We start from the raw sequence: 16,825 nt of genomic DNA on the forward strand, positions 1-16,825 counted from the left end.
TCTTCTCCCACCTTCCTCCTCTCCCTGCTGCTTCTTCCTTTAGGCTTCAGCTTAGAGGAAACTTTATATTTTTTGTGAGAGAGAGAGCATGAGTGCAAGCATGTGAAGGGGGCGCAGAGGGAGGGAGAGAATCTTAAGCAGGCTGCACCCAGCTAGGAACAGGAGGAGGTGGAGAGCAGAACTCAGTCTGCGCACACTGAGATCATGACTTCATCCTAAATCCCCCACTTAACTGACTGAGCTACCCAGGTGGTCCAAGGCTTCGACTTAAATGTGACTCAAAGAGGTCTTAACCCACAGCTCTACGAAAATTAGGTGGTCCCATTATTTTCTACCACAAATGGCAATCTGTGATTTATGTACTGGTTTATTCCAAGAGTCGCATACTTTTTTCCTATAGTGTCAGGTGGTAGATATTTCAAGGAGGTCTGATCTTGTGTGAAAGAAGCCACCGACCATACTAAAAGAGATGAGCATGCCTGCGTTCCAATAACACTTTAGAAACAATTAATTTTCACCTGTGACAAGATATTCTTGTTTTAAAAACGCTCCCCATCTATTTAAAAATGTAAAAATCTGGGCACCTGGGTGGCTCAGGTCATCAGCCCAGAGTCCTGGGATCAAGCCCCGGCATTGGGCTCCCCGCTCAGCGGGAAGCCTACTTCTCTCTTCCCACTCCCCCTGCTTGTGCTCCCTCTCTCATTGGCGCATTGGCGGATTCCGCCCAGGCGGGTTTCCAAGGCACCTGACACCGACCGACCTGGTCTGGGCGCTGCGGCTCACTCCTGGGCTCACTCATGAGCTCACTCACGGGCTCACTTCAGCCGCCGCGCCTCCCACCACCCCCGACGCGGACTGACAGCCGGAGGCAGGGTCTGCGGGCACCTAGACGCGGGGGCGGGGCCGGAGGGGCGGGGCCGGAGGGGCGGGGCCGGAGGGGCGGGGCAGGGGAAAGGGGGCGGGATGAACGCCGACTTCCGGCGGGTGAGCGCGGGAGCAAGATGGCCACTACGAAGCGTGTGCTGTACGTGGGTGAGCAAGCGCGGAGCTAGGCGGTATCGGGGCTAACCGGGCCGGAGTGGGTCTCGGCGTGGGGCAGGAACGCGTTTACGGTTGCGGAGGGTGGCGAGCCTTTGTCTAGGCCGGATCGATGGCGGTATTGCTTTGCTTCGAGGAGTTAGCCCCAGACTTCCGCAGTCTTTCCGGGTTTTTTCCAAGCCGGCTGAGATCTAACGGGAACCCCTTCACCTGCTGGGCCGGGAGGATTGGTAGAGGAATGTTATGAGACTCAAGATCCTCGCGCTCCTTCATTTTACAGACCCTCACTGCAGTGATGGTTCAGTCCTGATCCCTGCCCTAAAGAACGAAGTTCCCAGATTAACCCAGTAGAAGTGAGAAAAACCTCCGTAGCGAAGTTTGATGAGGGCTTTGTAGCCTAAGTAGGGGGCAGCTGTGTTTACTGAAAGGGAACAGCAAGAGCAAAAACCCGAAGGTATGAAATAGCCTTACCCATGGAGCAAAGGGGTCCTCTTGGGGGAAACCCAGAGAATTGAGGAAGCAGAGGGAAAGAGGGTGAAATAATTGACAGGGCCCAGGTCGTAAAGAGCCTTGTGTTCGCTGCTAAGGAGTTTGTACTTTATCCTGAGGACAGTGGGAAATCTTTGAAAGAGTTTAAGCAGGGAAGTGATGGATTAAAAATCTGCATGTTCCCGGGATCGCTCTAGTTGGCTGTGTGGAGGAGAGGGAGGCCAGTTAAGAAGCTATTGCAGTAATCCTGGCGCTAAAATGAGCGCCCGCAAGAAAAGGTGAAGAGGTGTGTTTCATAAGGATGGTTGAGGGAGCAAATGAGAAACGTGCTTATGTACCCAAAGGACTAAATGGAACAACCCCTCTCCTTGGCTGTCACATGCTAACTGGGCTGCGGGAACTTCTCCTCAAGAGAATGGAGGACAGTGGCTCAGAAGGCATTTGGCATCTTTGCAGGTGGGTTGGCAGAGGAGGTGGACGACAAAGTTCTTCATGCTGCTTTTATCCCTTTTGGAGACATCACAGATATTCAGATTCCTCTGGATTATGAAACAGGTGAGTCCTTTTCATGTCTTGTTCAGAATCCTAAGAGGAAAAGAATTTGAAAAAATTCTAAATGTGCATTCTAATATGGTTGGTATGTAGGAAAGTTCCAGAGGGTGCCTCATTAGGGTAGCAGGACAGTGATCTTTCTAGTTATAGCAGCATTTTTCTGAGGATAAAGAGTGAGCATCCTACTCAAGATTTTAGGATTCGTGCTTTATGCACCGTTGATGCTCAAAATGTGGGATCAATAATTGAGAAGTTAAATAACTTCATTTTTCTGCTTGCTTTGTATGCTGAGGTTAAGGTTTTAATTTGGCTTTGGTAGAAGAATTGACTGCCTGAAAGATTAGAAGTATAATTCATTACTTAGCCTTGTCTTCTAAAAGTCAAAGTTCAATATGGCTTGAAATATTGTTTAAACTGGGAAGAATTAAAGAAGGAGATTCCTTCTTCCAAAACAATGATTGGGTGGATTTTCCAGTGTCAGGATATGGCACGTGACTGACTTCACTCTCCTTGTAACCCTGTTTCTTCCCATTGCCCCCCAGGGTAATTACTTATTTTTGTCCCCACCCCCTTTTTTTTTCCCCAGAAAAACACCGAGGATTTGCTTTTGTTGAATTTGAGTTGGCAGAGGTGAGAAAATTCTGTGTTACCTGTGTTTAGTCTTGGGCTTCTTTTAGTGTCGTTACTAATTACAAAAGCAGCTGCTCTCCCATTTGGTTGGTTTTCTCCCATTTGGTTGGGTTTCTCTAACTGATGCTCCCATAGAGGCAGGAAGTGCCGCTTGATGGAAAGCTTCTCTCAGTTAATTAAATTGTACACTGTTAACAACACTGACATGCCCCTCTTGCTCTGCCGAGCTCCTGCAGCTCTGCTCACTGAGCATTTTTGCCTGGCATTGCTGGTGAATATTTCTTACGCCTTCTTCGAGATGGCAAGTTGCTGCACCAGCAGTTCTAAACTCAGCCAGGATGCGCTCTTTGTTAGACGGACACACAGCCCAGAGAAGAGGTATAGATGGGACTTTTTCCTGTTTTGTTTTGTTTTACTCTGTTTTTCTGTTGCTATGAGTATGTGTTTAGACACCACAAGAAGCTAAACTTGACCTTGTCTTTCCTTGACAGGATGCCGCAGCAGCTATTGACAACATGGTAAGGCTGAGCATCTTCATTCTTACTGAAGTTGCTTTTGGGTGGTACAGAGGGGCCTTGTGCGTCTGCTGGCTTGCTGAACTGTCAGAGTTACAAGGTTGCACGGGGAAGCAAAAAGCTGTGGTCGTGTGAGAAGATTCACTGTGAATTAATCACTTATAAGATCAGTCCTTACTCAAAAGTCCTTTGCCGTTTAACAGTGATACAAATTCAAATCCTTGTTATTGGCCAGTCTCTCACCGGCTGCCCCATGTCTAGGATAATAAATTGCAAACACTATGTAAATTGATTGCACAGTGAAACCGCATATGTTGCAGAAGAGGCAGAATTTCATGAAGCTTCAGACTAATTACAAGTGAGAAATTTCAGTAAGGATAATGGCAGGGCGTGCTCGTGATGCCAGTGATTTTAATATCCTGGAGAGGTCTTTGGGAGTAATGATGAAATGCTGGAGTATTCGTGATTTTCCTATCAGAAAGGAAGTGCAGTGATGTCACAGCATACTGTCGATAGAATCTTGTTGGAAAAAACACTGCAAATTAATCAGCACCCATTGTATCTTTGCTCTACAAATTAGTGCGTAGTTAAACCTGAAGTTTATAATAAATTTATTCCCCTTATTTTTAGTTTAATCACAATAAAATCCCATTCCTTTTTTTTTCCCCTTAACTTTTTACTGTGAAATTTTCTTCACTGCTCTAAATGGATTTACATGAAGTGACCATTCCTGGTGCCAGTTATCTTTGGATGATAAAGTTCTTTATTCTTCTTCCGTTACCCACTCACCGAACATATTCCTCAACCCCCCGAGATCATTTCTCACCATTTCAAAGCAGATCTTGGCTTTTGAAGGTGAGCTCAAGTACGTGGAAACTACATGTATCCTTGTAATCCCAGGGCACTCTGGACCTGGAGTCACTTTAAGGAGCACAGGCCTTTGCTAGTATGAAAGAAAGGTGTGTGATGGAGGGAAATTGCCTGCAGCGCCTGGGCTGAGCTTGCTGCTGGGGCTCACAGATTAAGGGAGAACGAGTCATGAACTTATCTCACATGTAGCAGTAACAAATGCAAAAGCGGTCTGACTCATAACCCAATGGAGTTTAAACACCTAGGTATTTAATCTTTTCAGAATGAATCTGAGCTCTTCGGACGGACAATTCGTGTCAATCTGGCAAAACCAATGAGGATTAAGGAGGGCTCTTCCAGACCAGGTGAGTGGGGCATGTAGGTTCCCCAGCGTGCCCTCCACTGTGGCCCTGGTTGCATTTTTATCCGGATTTACTTGGAAGTAGGTGCTGAACACCACTCTGGATGGTTTGTGTTGGCAGAGGGCATGAGCCACCTTTGTGGGAAATAAAAAAGAGGTTGAGCTTCTCAGAGTAATTGCATTAGGAGAGAAAGCCTGCTTGATCTCCCATCTTTCCCAGTTTCCTCCACTTCGTTCCTGAGATGTTCCCATCAAGGGCTGGAACTGGCAAGGCTACACCTTCCATCTTGGCATAGTTTTGTTTTGTTTTAGATTTTATTTATTTATTTATCTGACAGAGAGAGATAGCAAGAGAGGGAAAACAAGCAGGAGGAGCGGGAGAGGGAGAAGTAGGCTCCCTGCTGAGCAGGGAGCCCGATGTGGAGCTCCATCCCAGGACCCCGGGATCATGACCTGAGCTGAAGGCAGACGCTTAACAACTGAGCCACCCAGGTGCCCCTTGGCATACTTTTTTACTTGGCCTTCTAAGAGCTGGACTTCAGGGCTGACATTCCCAGTGGAAACGTTATACTTGGGAGATCCCTCAGCCGAAGCCTCTGGCTGAGAGGGCCACTGAGTATGTTCTGCTTTGCAGACAGAAGCAGCTGGCGAGCCGTGGGGCAACGGCTTGAATTTCTGAGCATTTGTTCAATTCTTTTCCTTGCAGTGTGGTCAGATGATGACTGGCTGAAGAAGTTTTCTGGGAAGACTCTTGAAGAAAATAAGGAGGAGGAAGGGTCAGAGCCTCCCAAAGTGGAAACCCAGGAGGTGAGTCGAAGTCATGCGCCTCCCCAGAGAGGCTGGCACTTTCCATAAGAGATTTTTTTTTTGTTTTCAAGTTTTTGTGGAAATTTGCATAACATATTTTAAAACATATTCAAAACATATTCATAACAGGTCTTAGTATTGTGGTAAAGGAGGTATTGAGTGAGTGAAAGAGACAAACAGTAGGTCCCTCACCTTGTGCTCTGTGTGATGAGCTACTCCGCTCTGCCCAGCCCTGCCCAGCCCTGCCCAGTCCCAGGTTGGGATTACCTGCTGAGGAGGACACCTGAGGTGAGGAAGGCGAGTGAGGGCTCCTCTTCACCCCTCCTGCCAGTCCCTCCTTCACTGAAGGACTTTGCCCAGGCGCACGGCCGGGGTGTGGTACCTGCCCTCAGTCTGCACATGGGTCCGAGGCTCTCCCTCCCCGGGAGCAGCCTGCCGGCACTCTCTCCCTACTCTGGACGTCCCTCTCTGGCTGGCTCCTTGGGCTTTCCCAGCGCTCCCTCTGGGTGGTGTTCTCTGGACTTCTTTCTGGGCTCGGAGCATCCCCCTTCCCTTCTCATCTTGGCCGAAACAGTAGCAGTCACGGATCTTTGCAGCCTCTCCTGTGCTCTTGCCTTTTCTGGTCTCTGTTCTAGTGTCAAGCTGCAGACGTTTTGGCCACCAAGTGTCACAGGCAACGTCGAGTTGCCCAGAATGGGTGGCCTCCTCTCTCTAATCTTGTTCTCCATCTTGTCGATTTGCCACCATCCATCTGCACTCACACTGACCCAAGCCAGAAACTGGGTTGCAAAGCAGAGCACACCTGTGGCCTTCACAGTCGGAGACACCATCTACAGAACAGGGCCTGCGTGTCTTCACGTGCTGCTGAGTTCTCTCGCAGACCGTCCTGAGTCCCCCTTCCCTGTTTGTCCCACTGTACCCCGCAGCTGCTTCTCCTGCACGTAACAGCAGAAGCTCCCTAGCTGGTCTCTGGTGCAGTGCTCCCTAGCCCTTCACCAGGACAGCTAGAATGATCTGTTTAAGGCACAGACTGCTGCCCTGACTCCTGCCGAGAACTTTTCAGTGGCTCCTACCGCGCATCCCAAGGGATAAAGTTGGGGGGGGCGTGCCCCAGCTCCTGTCCCCCCACCTCGCTGTCTCACTTCCACCCTCTGGAAAACCAGTCTGTTTCCCTGTACGTCTTCGCTCTTGTGCAGCCTACGCAAGTGTTTATTGCCTGTCCCTTTCTAGACAGGGATTCTGTGAGGTTAGGGGCCTTGTGTGAGCATCTTACTAACTAAAAAGTGAGGTGGAGGAACGTGGTTAAGAGTGTGGGCTCGTTGGGATGCCTGGGTGGCTCAGTTGGTTAAGCAGCTGCCTTTGGCTCAGGTCATGATCCCAGCGTCCTGGGATCGAGTCCCACATCGGGCTCCTTGCTCCACAGGGAGCCTGCTTCTCCCTCTGACTCTGACTCTGCCTTCCACTCTGTCTGCCTGTGCTTGCTCTCACTCTCTCTCTCTCTTACAAATAAATAAATAAAATCTTTAAAAAAAAAAAAAAAAAGAGTGTGGGCTCAGGGATGGGGTGATGATTGAGGTTTTATTTCCAGCTTCACTTACCAGCCTCTTGTTTTGGACAAGTGACTGCACTTCCTTGGACCTCTGTTTCCCCACCTGTAAAATGGGGATAAATAGTGGTACGGCTGGATCATCAGGATGGTAGTGAAGAGTTGATGGGCTAACAGATGTGAACATCGAGAATAGTGCCCTGCTCTTGGCAAGTGCTCTGCGCGTGGCAGCCAATCACAGCCGTGTCCTCTGTGCCTGCGCCGGGTCTCAGCACACGGCCGCTAAACTGAGCCCCAAACCAGTTAGGAACTTTGGACTTTTCTCTTTGGAACATGCAATGCCTGAAAATGTCTCTTATCCCTTTTTAAGCCTTGTCTCCATGGGGTGGAAAACAGGCTCCCTTCCTCCCCCGCTGTCTTCCGAGCAGGCCAGAGGGCTGCCCTCCTGGTCTCCATTGTAGCCAGCCTGGGGGGCCAAGGGGGCCCAGCCGAGGGGAGGACATGCTGTCCGCCTGACTGGCATGAGATGGGTTTGTGGGTGTGGAGAGCCACGTATTGTGGGCTAGGGAGGTGGGGTTCTTTGACCATGGGGCAGGGTGCGGCGAGCTGGGAGCTGGCATGTCTGAAGGCGAGTGTCAAGGGGTCCCAAGCTGTGGGGCAGGGCTGAGTTAGCTGGAGCTAGGTGGCGGGGTTGGGGGGGTCCCCAGAAGTGTCACTGGGGGTCTGGCTGGTGGCTGCCTTCTACAGCCCCAGGCCTTCCCTGGTGGCACCAGGCAGCAGCCCACTCCCCGCACCTGGGTTCTTGGTGTGGGTACGGAAGACTCAGTCTCTGACTTGGGGAGGCGGGGTACTCTCCAACCTGACCATTTCTTCTGTGCCCAGGGGGAGCCCAAGGCAAAAAAGGCCCGCTCAAACCCTCAGGTGTACATGGACATCAAAATTGGGAACAAGCCAGCCGGCCGCATCCAGATGCTGCTGCGTTCGGACGTTGTCCCCATGACAGCAGGTGAGCGGGACTCTGGGCGGGACGCTGGAGGCCGTGCAGGGGGCCTTCCCCTGGGTCTCACTGCCTCCCTTCTTGTGCCCTTGACACTGTTGCTGACCTGAGTTCCTTTGAGGCATCTCAGACCCTGGCTTCTAGTAACAAATGAGGCCAGCCAGGCACTTTTGAGGCTTTATAGGTGCTGCTTTACTATTTTCTTTTTAAATACATTTCATGATAAAACAAAACAAAAAAAATCGGACATACGTATTCAAATAATACTGAAGGTAGTAAGTAGAAAACATCCATTTTTTCCCTCCCTTCTCCATATCCAGTTTATTCTCCAAAAGTAACTGGTTTTTGTTTTGTTTTAATTAATTATTATTATTTTATTTTGACACAGAGAGAGAGAGATCACAAGTAGAGAGATAGGGGAAGGGAGAAGCAGGCCTCTTGCTGAGCAGAGAGCCTGATATGGGGCTCGATCCCAGGACCCTGAGATCATGACTTGAGCTAAAGGCAGAGGCTTAACCCACTGAGCCACCCAGGTGCCTAAAAGTAATTGCTGTTAACAGTTTCTTGAGTCTTTCTAGTGTAAATACCGACTTCCACTCATTTTTTTTTTTTAAATCTTAATTTTGTTATGTAGACACATAGTTTAAAAAGTCAATTTCACAAAGCTTGTTTTGAAAAACAGCAGGCCCCTGACCCTGGCGCCCCACCAACACCATCTGCTGCTTGTCAGAGGCAGTGGTTTCAACTTCCAGCTGGTTCTTTGGGCATTTACCTCCGTATTGGTAGAGAAGAGATTTTTATGTTGCTACTTCCTGGTTTTTTGTTTTAGAGCTCTGTTGGCTTTCCATTCCATTCCATTCCATTATTTTAGACCTCTGTTGGATTCCTAATAAGGAATCAGCTTATCCCTCTCACTGCCCCTTCATCTTCCTTATATAGTTACTGTAAGTTTGGTTAGGCCATAGGTGATTCTCACTATGTAAGCATCATACTAGGGTGACCTCCTTTCGTGCACAGCATTTTGTTTTCCTGGGATTCGTAATTGTCCAGTTTTCACACAAGCATAGTCTTTTGTTCGTTTATTCCTGATGCTCCCCCTGATTCTGCTGCCTGTGTAAATCTCTCCTCATGTTCACACACAGCAGATAGTCAGTTTCCCTCCCCTGCGGAAGTTCCTTTTGGAGCCTTCTGACTCTCCCCAGCCTGGACCGTGCTGTCCAGGCCCACTGCACAGCGAGTGTCATGGGGTCTCCTGTGTTCACCTCTTAGGTTGGACTCTCTTCTGTCTTCTTTTTTGGTGTATTCCCTCATTTTAGTAGAAGACATCCTTCTGTAAGCTTCTGCAGCAAAAAGCTTGGGAAGTCCATTTTTGGAGAGTGAAGGCGAAATACATGTACCTTCCCACTTAATAGACAGGGTGTAGATTTTTAGAGAAGTCTAATGTTCCAATTCTAGATCCTTTACATAAAACTTCTTTTCTCTCTAGTGCTGAGCTGTTCGATATAGTAGCCACTAGCCGTATCTGACTGTTGAAATTTAAATTAAATAAAATTAAAATTCATTTACTCAGTTGCACTAGCCAGGCGCTTAAGAGCTGTTCAATAGCCCTGTCTAGAGGCTTGTAGACTGTCTGTGTGGTGTTCTTTTTTTTTTTTTTTTTTTTTTAAGATTTTATTTATTTATTTGACAGACAGAGATCACACATAGGCAGAGAGGCAGGCAGAGAGAGTGGGGGAAGCAGACTCTGCCGAGCAGAGAGCCCGATGCGGGGCTTGATCCCAGGACCCTGAGACCATGACCTTAGCCGAAAGCAGAGGCTTAAGTCACTGAGCCACCCAGGCGCCCCATGTCCTGTATTCTAAAACCATGTGCCTTTGGCTAGATCTTACATGAATCTGGATATTCAGTGGGCCCCACTGTATTAGTTTTCTCTTGCTGTTGTCACAGATGACCACAAACTTAGTGGCTTATGACAACGCAAATTTAAATTGTCTCCCATTCTGTAGGCCAGAAGTCCTGTAGGCTACAATGAAGATGGTCGGGTCACTGCCTTCCCTACTGGACGTGCTGGGGGGAACGTTTCCAGGCATATTCAGGTTGTCAGCAGAATTCAGTTCCCTGCGTCTGTAGGACTGAGGTACCCCATTTCCTTGCTGCTGTCAGCTGAGGGCTATTCCCAGCTTCTGGAGGCTTGCAGCACCCACCCCCCTTCCTCTGTCTTCAGAGCCAGCAATGGTGGATCCAGTCCTTCCCACATTTTGAATCTTTCTAACCCCACCTGGGGAAAGTTCTGTCACAGGTTTATGATCATATTAGGCCCATCCAGATAATTGGGGTTGTTTTCCCCGTCTTGAGGTCCATCCATAACCCTAATCGTGTCTGCAAAGGCTCTCTTGCCATAACAGGTTCTCAGCTTCCAGGGACTGGCATGGACGTGTTTAGATGGCTGTTACTCTGTACCACACCCACAGGACAGTGTTTTATCCTCTGGTTACGGAAATTTTCTTCAATTATTTGTTTGCTTTTGTCCCCTCTGATTCCTCTCCGTGTGGAGCCTTCCTAAGTGTTCTTTCTCTATAGCACTCTGTGCTTATTTCCCAGAGGTAAGATCATTTCATCTTTCTGAGGACATTACTGAGTTTTTTCTTCCTATATTTTATGTCTTAAGTCGCTATTTCCTGAGTATTATGTTTTGCTTTGTGTTTGGTCTGTTTGTTTTGGTCTTTGCTTTTCACATCAGATGCCTCCCTCATATTAAGAATGGGTCCCTAACTATGTGCTTGCAGAACTTCCTAGGAGAACTTCCTAGGCATTGCTAAGGCTTGCTGGCTGCGGCTTCCACTGTGGGGTGATTCATTTGGGGTCTTCTTCTGTCAAACCCCAAATATCCATTTCCCTGACATATTCTCTTGGACAGCTGGGAGTCCCCTGAGAAGAGTCTAATCTGCTGGAGGCTGTACATCCAGTTATTAGCCATTGTGATGGTGGGAAGCGGGGCTAGTGTAGAAACCTTCACCTAATACCTGTTTGTCGCTAGGGTCCCTCAGCCCCCAGCTGCGTCTAGTGTATTCCCAGCCAGAGACCTCAGCTTTTACCCACCAGAAAGCAGCCTCCAGCCGTCTGCCTGCGGAGTGGGGGAGGATCCAGGGGTTAGCTGTTTTCTTAAATAGCCGACTTCACTGTTTTTAGAACTACCTTCACCTTGGACCTGAGCTTTCGGCATTTCTGTAGCATAGAGTGAGTTGGTTCTCAGCTCTGCCAGCTTTTAAGATTCAACTTTTCTTTTTTGGTTTAAATGTTTCAAGTTTTTATTTAAAGTCCAGTTTGTTAACATAGCATATAATAATAGTTTGGGGAGTAGAATTCAGTGATTCATCACTTACGGTTTGCCTCCCTTTTTTTTTCTCCTCTGTTCGTCTGCTTCATTTCTTAAATTCCACGTAGGAATGAAATCACGATAATTGTCTTTCTCTGACTGGCTTATTCCACTCAGCATAATACCCTCTAGTTCCATCCATAGCATTGCAAATGGCAAGATTTCATTTCTTTTGATGGCTGCATTGTAGTCCACTGTATATATACACCACATCTTCTTTATCCATTCCTCAGTCGGTGGACATTTGGGCTCCTTCCACCGACATTTGGCTGTTGCTGATAATATTGCTAAAAACATCAGGTATAGGTGCTGAGATTCAGCTTTCTGAGGTCTGCTACATGTGGTATGATTCTGTCTGTTTCCTAGCTTTCAAAACTTTTATGTTGCTTGGTCTCCTTCCCCTATCTCTCTCTCTCTCTCTCTCTCTTTTTGGCCTTTTAAACCATTTTTTTTAAAGATTTTATTTGTTTATTTGACAGATAGAGATCACAAGCAGGCAGAAAGGGAAACAGAGAGAGAGAGGGGGAAACAGAGAGAGGGGGGGGAAGCAGGCTCCCCGCCAAGCAGAGAGCACAATGCGGGGCTCAATCCCAGGGCCCTGGGATCACGACCTGAGCCGAAAGCAGAGACTTTAACCCACTGAGCCACCCAGGCGCCCCCTTTTTAAACCATTTTTAAGTGTACGGTTCGGGGGCATTGATCGCATTCACAGTTGTTGTACGACCATCCCCACTGTCTCCAAACTTTGCTCAGCCCGCACCGAACTCCTGATCCCATTAGCCCACTCCTCATGGTCTCCCTCCTGCCCCTGGGGGCCTCTCCTCTACCCTCCATCTCTGGATTTGCCTGCTCTAGAGACATTTCCTATAAATAGAATCATACACTATGTGGTCCTTTCCTTACAACTGGCTTTTTTTCACTTAGTATGTGTTCAGGGTTTATCCATGTTATGTGTTGGGGTTCTGTCCCTTTTTTATGGCTGAATAATATCCCGTTTTCTGGATATGTGACATGTTGTTCGTTCATTTATTGATGGATATGAGTATTGTTTCTACTTTTTTGGCTCTCGTGAATAATGCTGCCATGGACATTCGTGTGCCAGTATGTGTTTTAACACCTGTTGTCAGCTCTTTTGTGTATATACTTAGGAGTGGAAATGTACTCACATGGCAATTCCGTGTTTACCTTTTTGAGAAATTGCCAGACTTTTCTACAGTGGCTGTACCACTTTACATTCCCACCTCCAATGTATGAGGGTCTCAGTTTCTCCATATTCCTACCGACACTCATTATTTTCCATTGATTACGGCCATCCTAGCGAGTGCAAAGCGGCATCTCATTGTGGTTTTGATTGGCATTTCCCGCATTTGCTAATGGTGTTGAGCATCTTTTCTTGGTCTTATGAGTCATTTGTAGATCTTCTTTGGAGAAATGTCTGTTCAAGTTTTTTACCCATTTATCAACTGCGTTGTTCGTCTTTCTGTTTCTGAGTTGTAGGAGTTCATTATATATTCTGGGTATTGAACTCTCATCAGATAAGATTTACAGATACTTTCTCCCATTCTGTGGGTTGCCTTTTCTATTGAGTATCCTCTGATCCAAAAAGGGTTTTAGTTTTGACGAGGTCATTTTATTTTTTCTCTTTTATTATTTGTGCTTTGGGTGTCCTGTTTAAGAAACTTGCCAAATCCAGAGTCACAAAGATTTTATTATTCCCTAAATAAATATCCAAAGATATTATTCCCTATGTTTTCTGGTAAGATTCTGTTTAGTTTTTCTTTAAAAAAAAAAAAAAGAAAGAAAGAAAGAAGGAAAAGTAAAAAGAAACCAGGATGCCTGGGTGGCTCAGTTGGTTAAGCATCTGTCTTCAGCTTAGGTCATGATCCCGGGATCCTGGGATCGAGTCCCACATTGTACTCCCTGCTAATGGGGAGACGGCTTCTCCTCCTGCCTGCTTCTCCCCCTGCTTGTGCTTTCTCTCTGACAAATAAAATCTTCAAAAAAAAAAAAAATGAGATGCCCTCCATTCAGAGTAGAGCAGAGCTGGAACACAGGTATTCAATTTTCCTTTTTAACTGGAGTCTCTCTAGTCCTTTATAGTGTGAGGATCACACAGGTTTGGAATTCACAGCATATTTTTTTTTTAAGATTTTATTTATTTATTTGACAGAGATCACAAGTAGGCAGAGAGAGACAGAGAAGCAGGCTCCCTGCTGAGCAGCGAGCCCGATGTGGGACTTGATCCCAGGACCCTGGGATCATGACCTGAGCCGAAAGCAGAGGCTTTAACCCACTGAGCCACCCAGGCGCCCCACAGCATATTTTTTAATGAAAATACAAATATTAAACAAATATAGTTTATTAGAATCTAGCTTCAGAGGTTTTGTTTTGGGGCGGTTGTTGTGTTTTGTTGTTTCCTCAGAGACTTTGGTGTTATTAGAGTACATGGGCTAGGAGTGATGGGAAGGGGGGTAGCTGTCATGGGCAGCCCTGAGTCATATCAGATGCCCATCCCAATGGCCACAAATGTGCCACAGGTCCTGCCATGCTGCCCTGCCTCATGGTTTTCCTGCCGGTGCTGCCCACGGCTCCTAGCCCTGCATCCTGCGCCTGGCCCCCACGCCCACTGTGTGGCACACCTCAAAGTCCATCTTCATGTGGTTGCAGCAGCTCGGCTGGGACTGTCTGGGGGCCCCACGGCCCCTAGCATCTTGCTGGCAGCTTTGGTGGCACAGTGACCCCACGGCCTGACGAACGGCTCTCTTTTATTTCCTGACCTCTGTACCTTTTCCTTTCTCTGCACCAGAGAATTTCCGATGCCTGTGCACCCACGAGAAGGGCTTTGGCTTTAAGGGAAGCAGCTTCCACCGGATTATCCCCCAGTTCATGTGCCAGGGCGGTGACTTCACGAACCACAACGGCACAGGGGGCAAGTCCATCTTTGGGAAGAAGTTCGACGATGAGAACTTTATCCTCAAACACACAGGACCAGGTGGGAGCTGCTGGGGTGTGGGGGGCTAAGGTCTGCAGGCGAGCCAGCCGGTGACCCAGTGCCAGTGTGTGGCCTGGTCAGGGTCGGGGAAGCAGCATCCATCTGTCTACTCGTGCATACCTGCTGTGGTCTAGCTCCGGCTTGGGCCTGCCATGGTGAACTGGGTCCGTCAGCCCCGCAGCCCCGTCTCTCTGTCGGACATACCTCTCTGCAAGCAGCTGGTCCCCCAGCAGCTGGAGAAAGACAGCTGCTGTGCTGCGTGATCATCTTGAAATTCAGGACTACACTTGAGGGGCCTGAGCTGTGCTGCTAGAGCCCCTCAGGGAATCATGCTTGGTCCCTGTCCGAGACCACCGTTGCCCCTTCCCTTCATTCCTCAAGCCTCCACAGCACCTTCCAAGTGGATAGATGGCCCCCTGCATCCCTCCCAATGCACCTGCTCTGCCTTCCCTCCAAGGAAGGGAATGAGCTGTCTCCTGTGGGTGGCTCTGCTCATGGCCTGGACCCCATCCCCCTCTCCCACCAAGGAAGCGTGGCTTCTGTAGTTGTCCCCCTGCTGCCTTGTGGCCGTGTCCCCTGCTCTGCTGGATCAGCCCAGCAATGTGAAAGTATGTGGTATTGATCTTTAAAAAAAGAGTCCTCCTTTGACTTGTGTGAGCTGTCGCCCATGCCTCCAATGCCCTGGTAAGGAAAACTTGTTGGAAAAGTGCAGCCTCCCTGCCTTTTGTTCCCTCTCTCCCCCTTCAGCCAGACTTCGAGCCCCACGCTGTCTCTGAAGCCACTCTTACCACAGATACCAACAGCATCCATCTTGCCCGTGGCCAGTTCTTGGCCCACATCCTGGGCCGGCTTCTGGCAGCATTTCCACTGCCCTGTCTCCCACAGACATCCCTTTGGGGGTTGGGGGCCAGGGGAAGGGGGTGACGCGCTCCTTCTCTCCCCCAGGCCTGCTCTCCATGGCTAACTCTGGTCCAAACACCAACGGCTCCCAGTTCTTCCTGACGTGTGACAAGACGGACTGGCTGGATGGCAAGCACGTGGTGTTTGGGGAGGTCACAGAAGGCCTGGATGTCCTGCGGCAGATTGAGGTGGGTGGCTGCCCGGGCTCTGGGCCCAGTGGGACAGCTGGAGAGGGGGGCCACGGCTGCTCCCAGGGAGGGCTGCTTCTGCTCAGGTGGCAGCAGGCACCTGGAGAGGGCATCCCTGAGCTGCTCCTTACTCTCCAGCCTCCCTGGTTTCTCTCCCTCTTCTGTCCCCACAAAGGCCCAGGGCAGCAAGGATGGGAAGCCGAAGCAGAAAGTGATCATCGCCGACTGCGGGGAGTATGTGTGAGTCTGCGCTGGCCATCTCTGTGCCGCCCCTGCCTGTCCAGGATCCATCTGCCTGGGAACCAGCACTTGAGGTCGCCTGTCCCCTCTGCGGCAAGCAGGGATGTGTGTTGTGGCCCTTCTTGGGGTCAGCTTGGAGTGGCTCTTGTGCAGACGCAGCCCGGACTCCCTCTGGCTCTCTCCCAGGTGTGGCTCTGCCCGGGAGCGCACAGAGGCACCGCCTTCCCCACTGGGGACAGGCTGCGCGTGGCCTTTTTCAGGCCTTTGCTGCCACGGCTTCTCCTGGGCCCATCCATGGGGCTCCTGGACATTGCTTCTGGTAAAATAAACCCTCTTTCTTGTACTGCTGAGTCCAGCTAGTTCCTAGGGGTTGTCAGGGATTGCGTCTGTGACTGAGCAGTCCTGCTGAGTTAGGCTGTCAGAGGGGTAGGGCTTAGCTTTTCTTTCCTCCCTTGGGTGGATTCCCGGAGATGCCAGGTGGGAGATCTGAAGCCCAGTACCCTTGTCAGACCATGGTCAGGATAATGGAAATCAGAAATACTGAAGAAGTCCCTGTGTCCTGCTGCCTCCACTCTTGAACTCCTGGCCAGTCCTTGAGGCAGCAAGGGTATGTTATGATTCTCAACAATTCATTTGTTTCTTCATAGTCAGTCTACAGAGGTTTTTTTAAGTAAGCTCTATGCCCAGTGTGGGGCTTGAACTCATGACCCTGAGATTGAGAGTCGCCTGCTCGAATGACTGAGCCAGCCAGGCACCCCCATTCTACGGAATTTGTAAATGCTATTTTATAACTCGAAGTGCCTTCTCTGTGCCAGGTATTTTGCTTACTTGTCTGGAGGCAGGAGGTCACTCAACTCTGTGGGCCTAATTCAGCCTGCTGCTGCTTTTGTGCATAAAGTTAGTAGAATCCAGCCATATCCATCCATTTACATATTATCTGTGGCTGCATCCCTACTGCAGGGACAGATACTGTATGGTCTCTGGGTTAGAGCTTTCCAGAGAAGCAGAACCAGTAGGATAGGTGTAGGTATGCATATAGAGATTGATTTATTTCAAGCATTTGGTTCCATGATTGTGGGGGATAGCAAGTCGGAATTCTGCAGGGCTGATAGGCTGGAGACCCAGGAAAGAGTTGATGTTGCAGTTCGAGTCCAAAGGCTGGCTGGAGGCAGAATTCCTCCTCCCTCATGCAGTCTCTGTCTTCTCTCTCTGAATAGCCTTCCACTGATTAGGTGAGGCCCACCCACATTATGGAGGGTAATCTGTGCTACTTCCAATCTGTTGATTTAGAGCCAAACTGACACAAAATGAACCAACACAGCTTCAAAGCCTAAAATATTGACTA

The 16,825-nt window shown here is 48.9% G+C and overlaps 1 protein-coding gene across 3 annotated transcripts; it reads left to right on the forward strand.

Moving 5' to 3' along the window:
• The first annotated feature begins 954 nt into the window (after positions 1–954).
• Positions 955–15,823, forward strand: PPIE (peptidylprolyl isomerase E). 3 transcript variants are annotated; one of them, XM_059135808.1, is made up of 10 exons: positions 955–1,032; positions 1,984–2,082; positions 2,666–2,709; positions 3,201–3,227; positions 4,357–4,438; positions 5,141–5,241; positions 7,670–7,793; positions 13,967–14,152; positions 15,098–15,240; positions 15,416–15,823. In XM_059135808.1, the coding sequence occupies exons 1-10, from the start codon at positions 1,002–1,004 to the stop codon at positions 15,482–15,484; spliced, it is 906 nt and encodes a 301-aa protein (XP_058991791.1). In that variant the 5' UTR covers positions 955–1,001; the 3' UTR covers positions 15,485–15,823. The 3 variants fall into 3 exon arrangements, with proteins under 3 accessions (XP_058991791.1, XP_058991792.1, XP_058991793.1); XM_059135809.1 differs by having other exon boundaries at positions 970–1,024; XM_059135810.1 differs by lacking the exon at positions 955–1,032 and adding an exon at positions 1,358–1,492.
• The last annotated feature ends 1,002 nt before the right edge of the window (positions 15,824–16,825 follow it).

The sequence above is a fragment of the Mustela lutreola genome, chromosome 10 (genome assembly GCF_030435805.1).
Source record: "Mustela lutreola isolate mMusLut2 chromosome 10, mMusLut2.pri, whole genome shotgun sequence".
Classification (NCBI taxonomy): Eukaryota; Metazoa; Chordata; class Mammalia; order Carnivora; family Mustelidae; genus Mustela; species Mustela lutreola.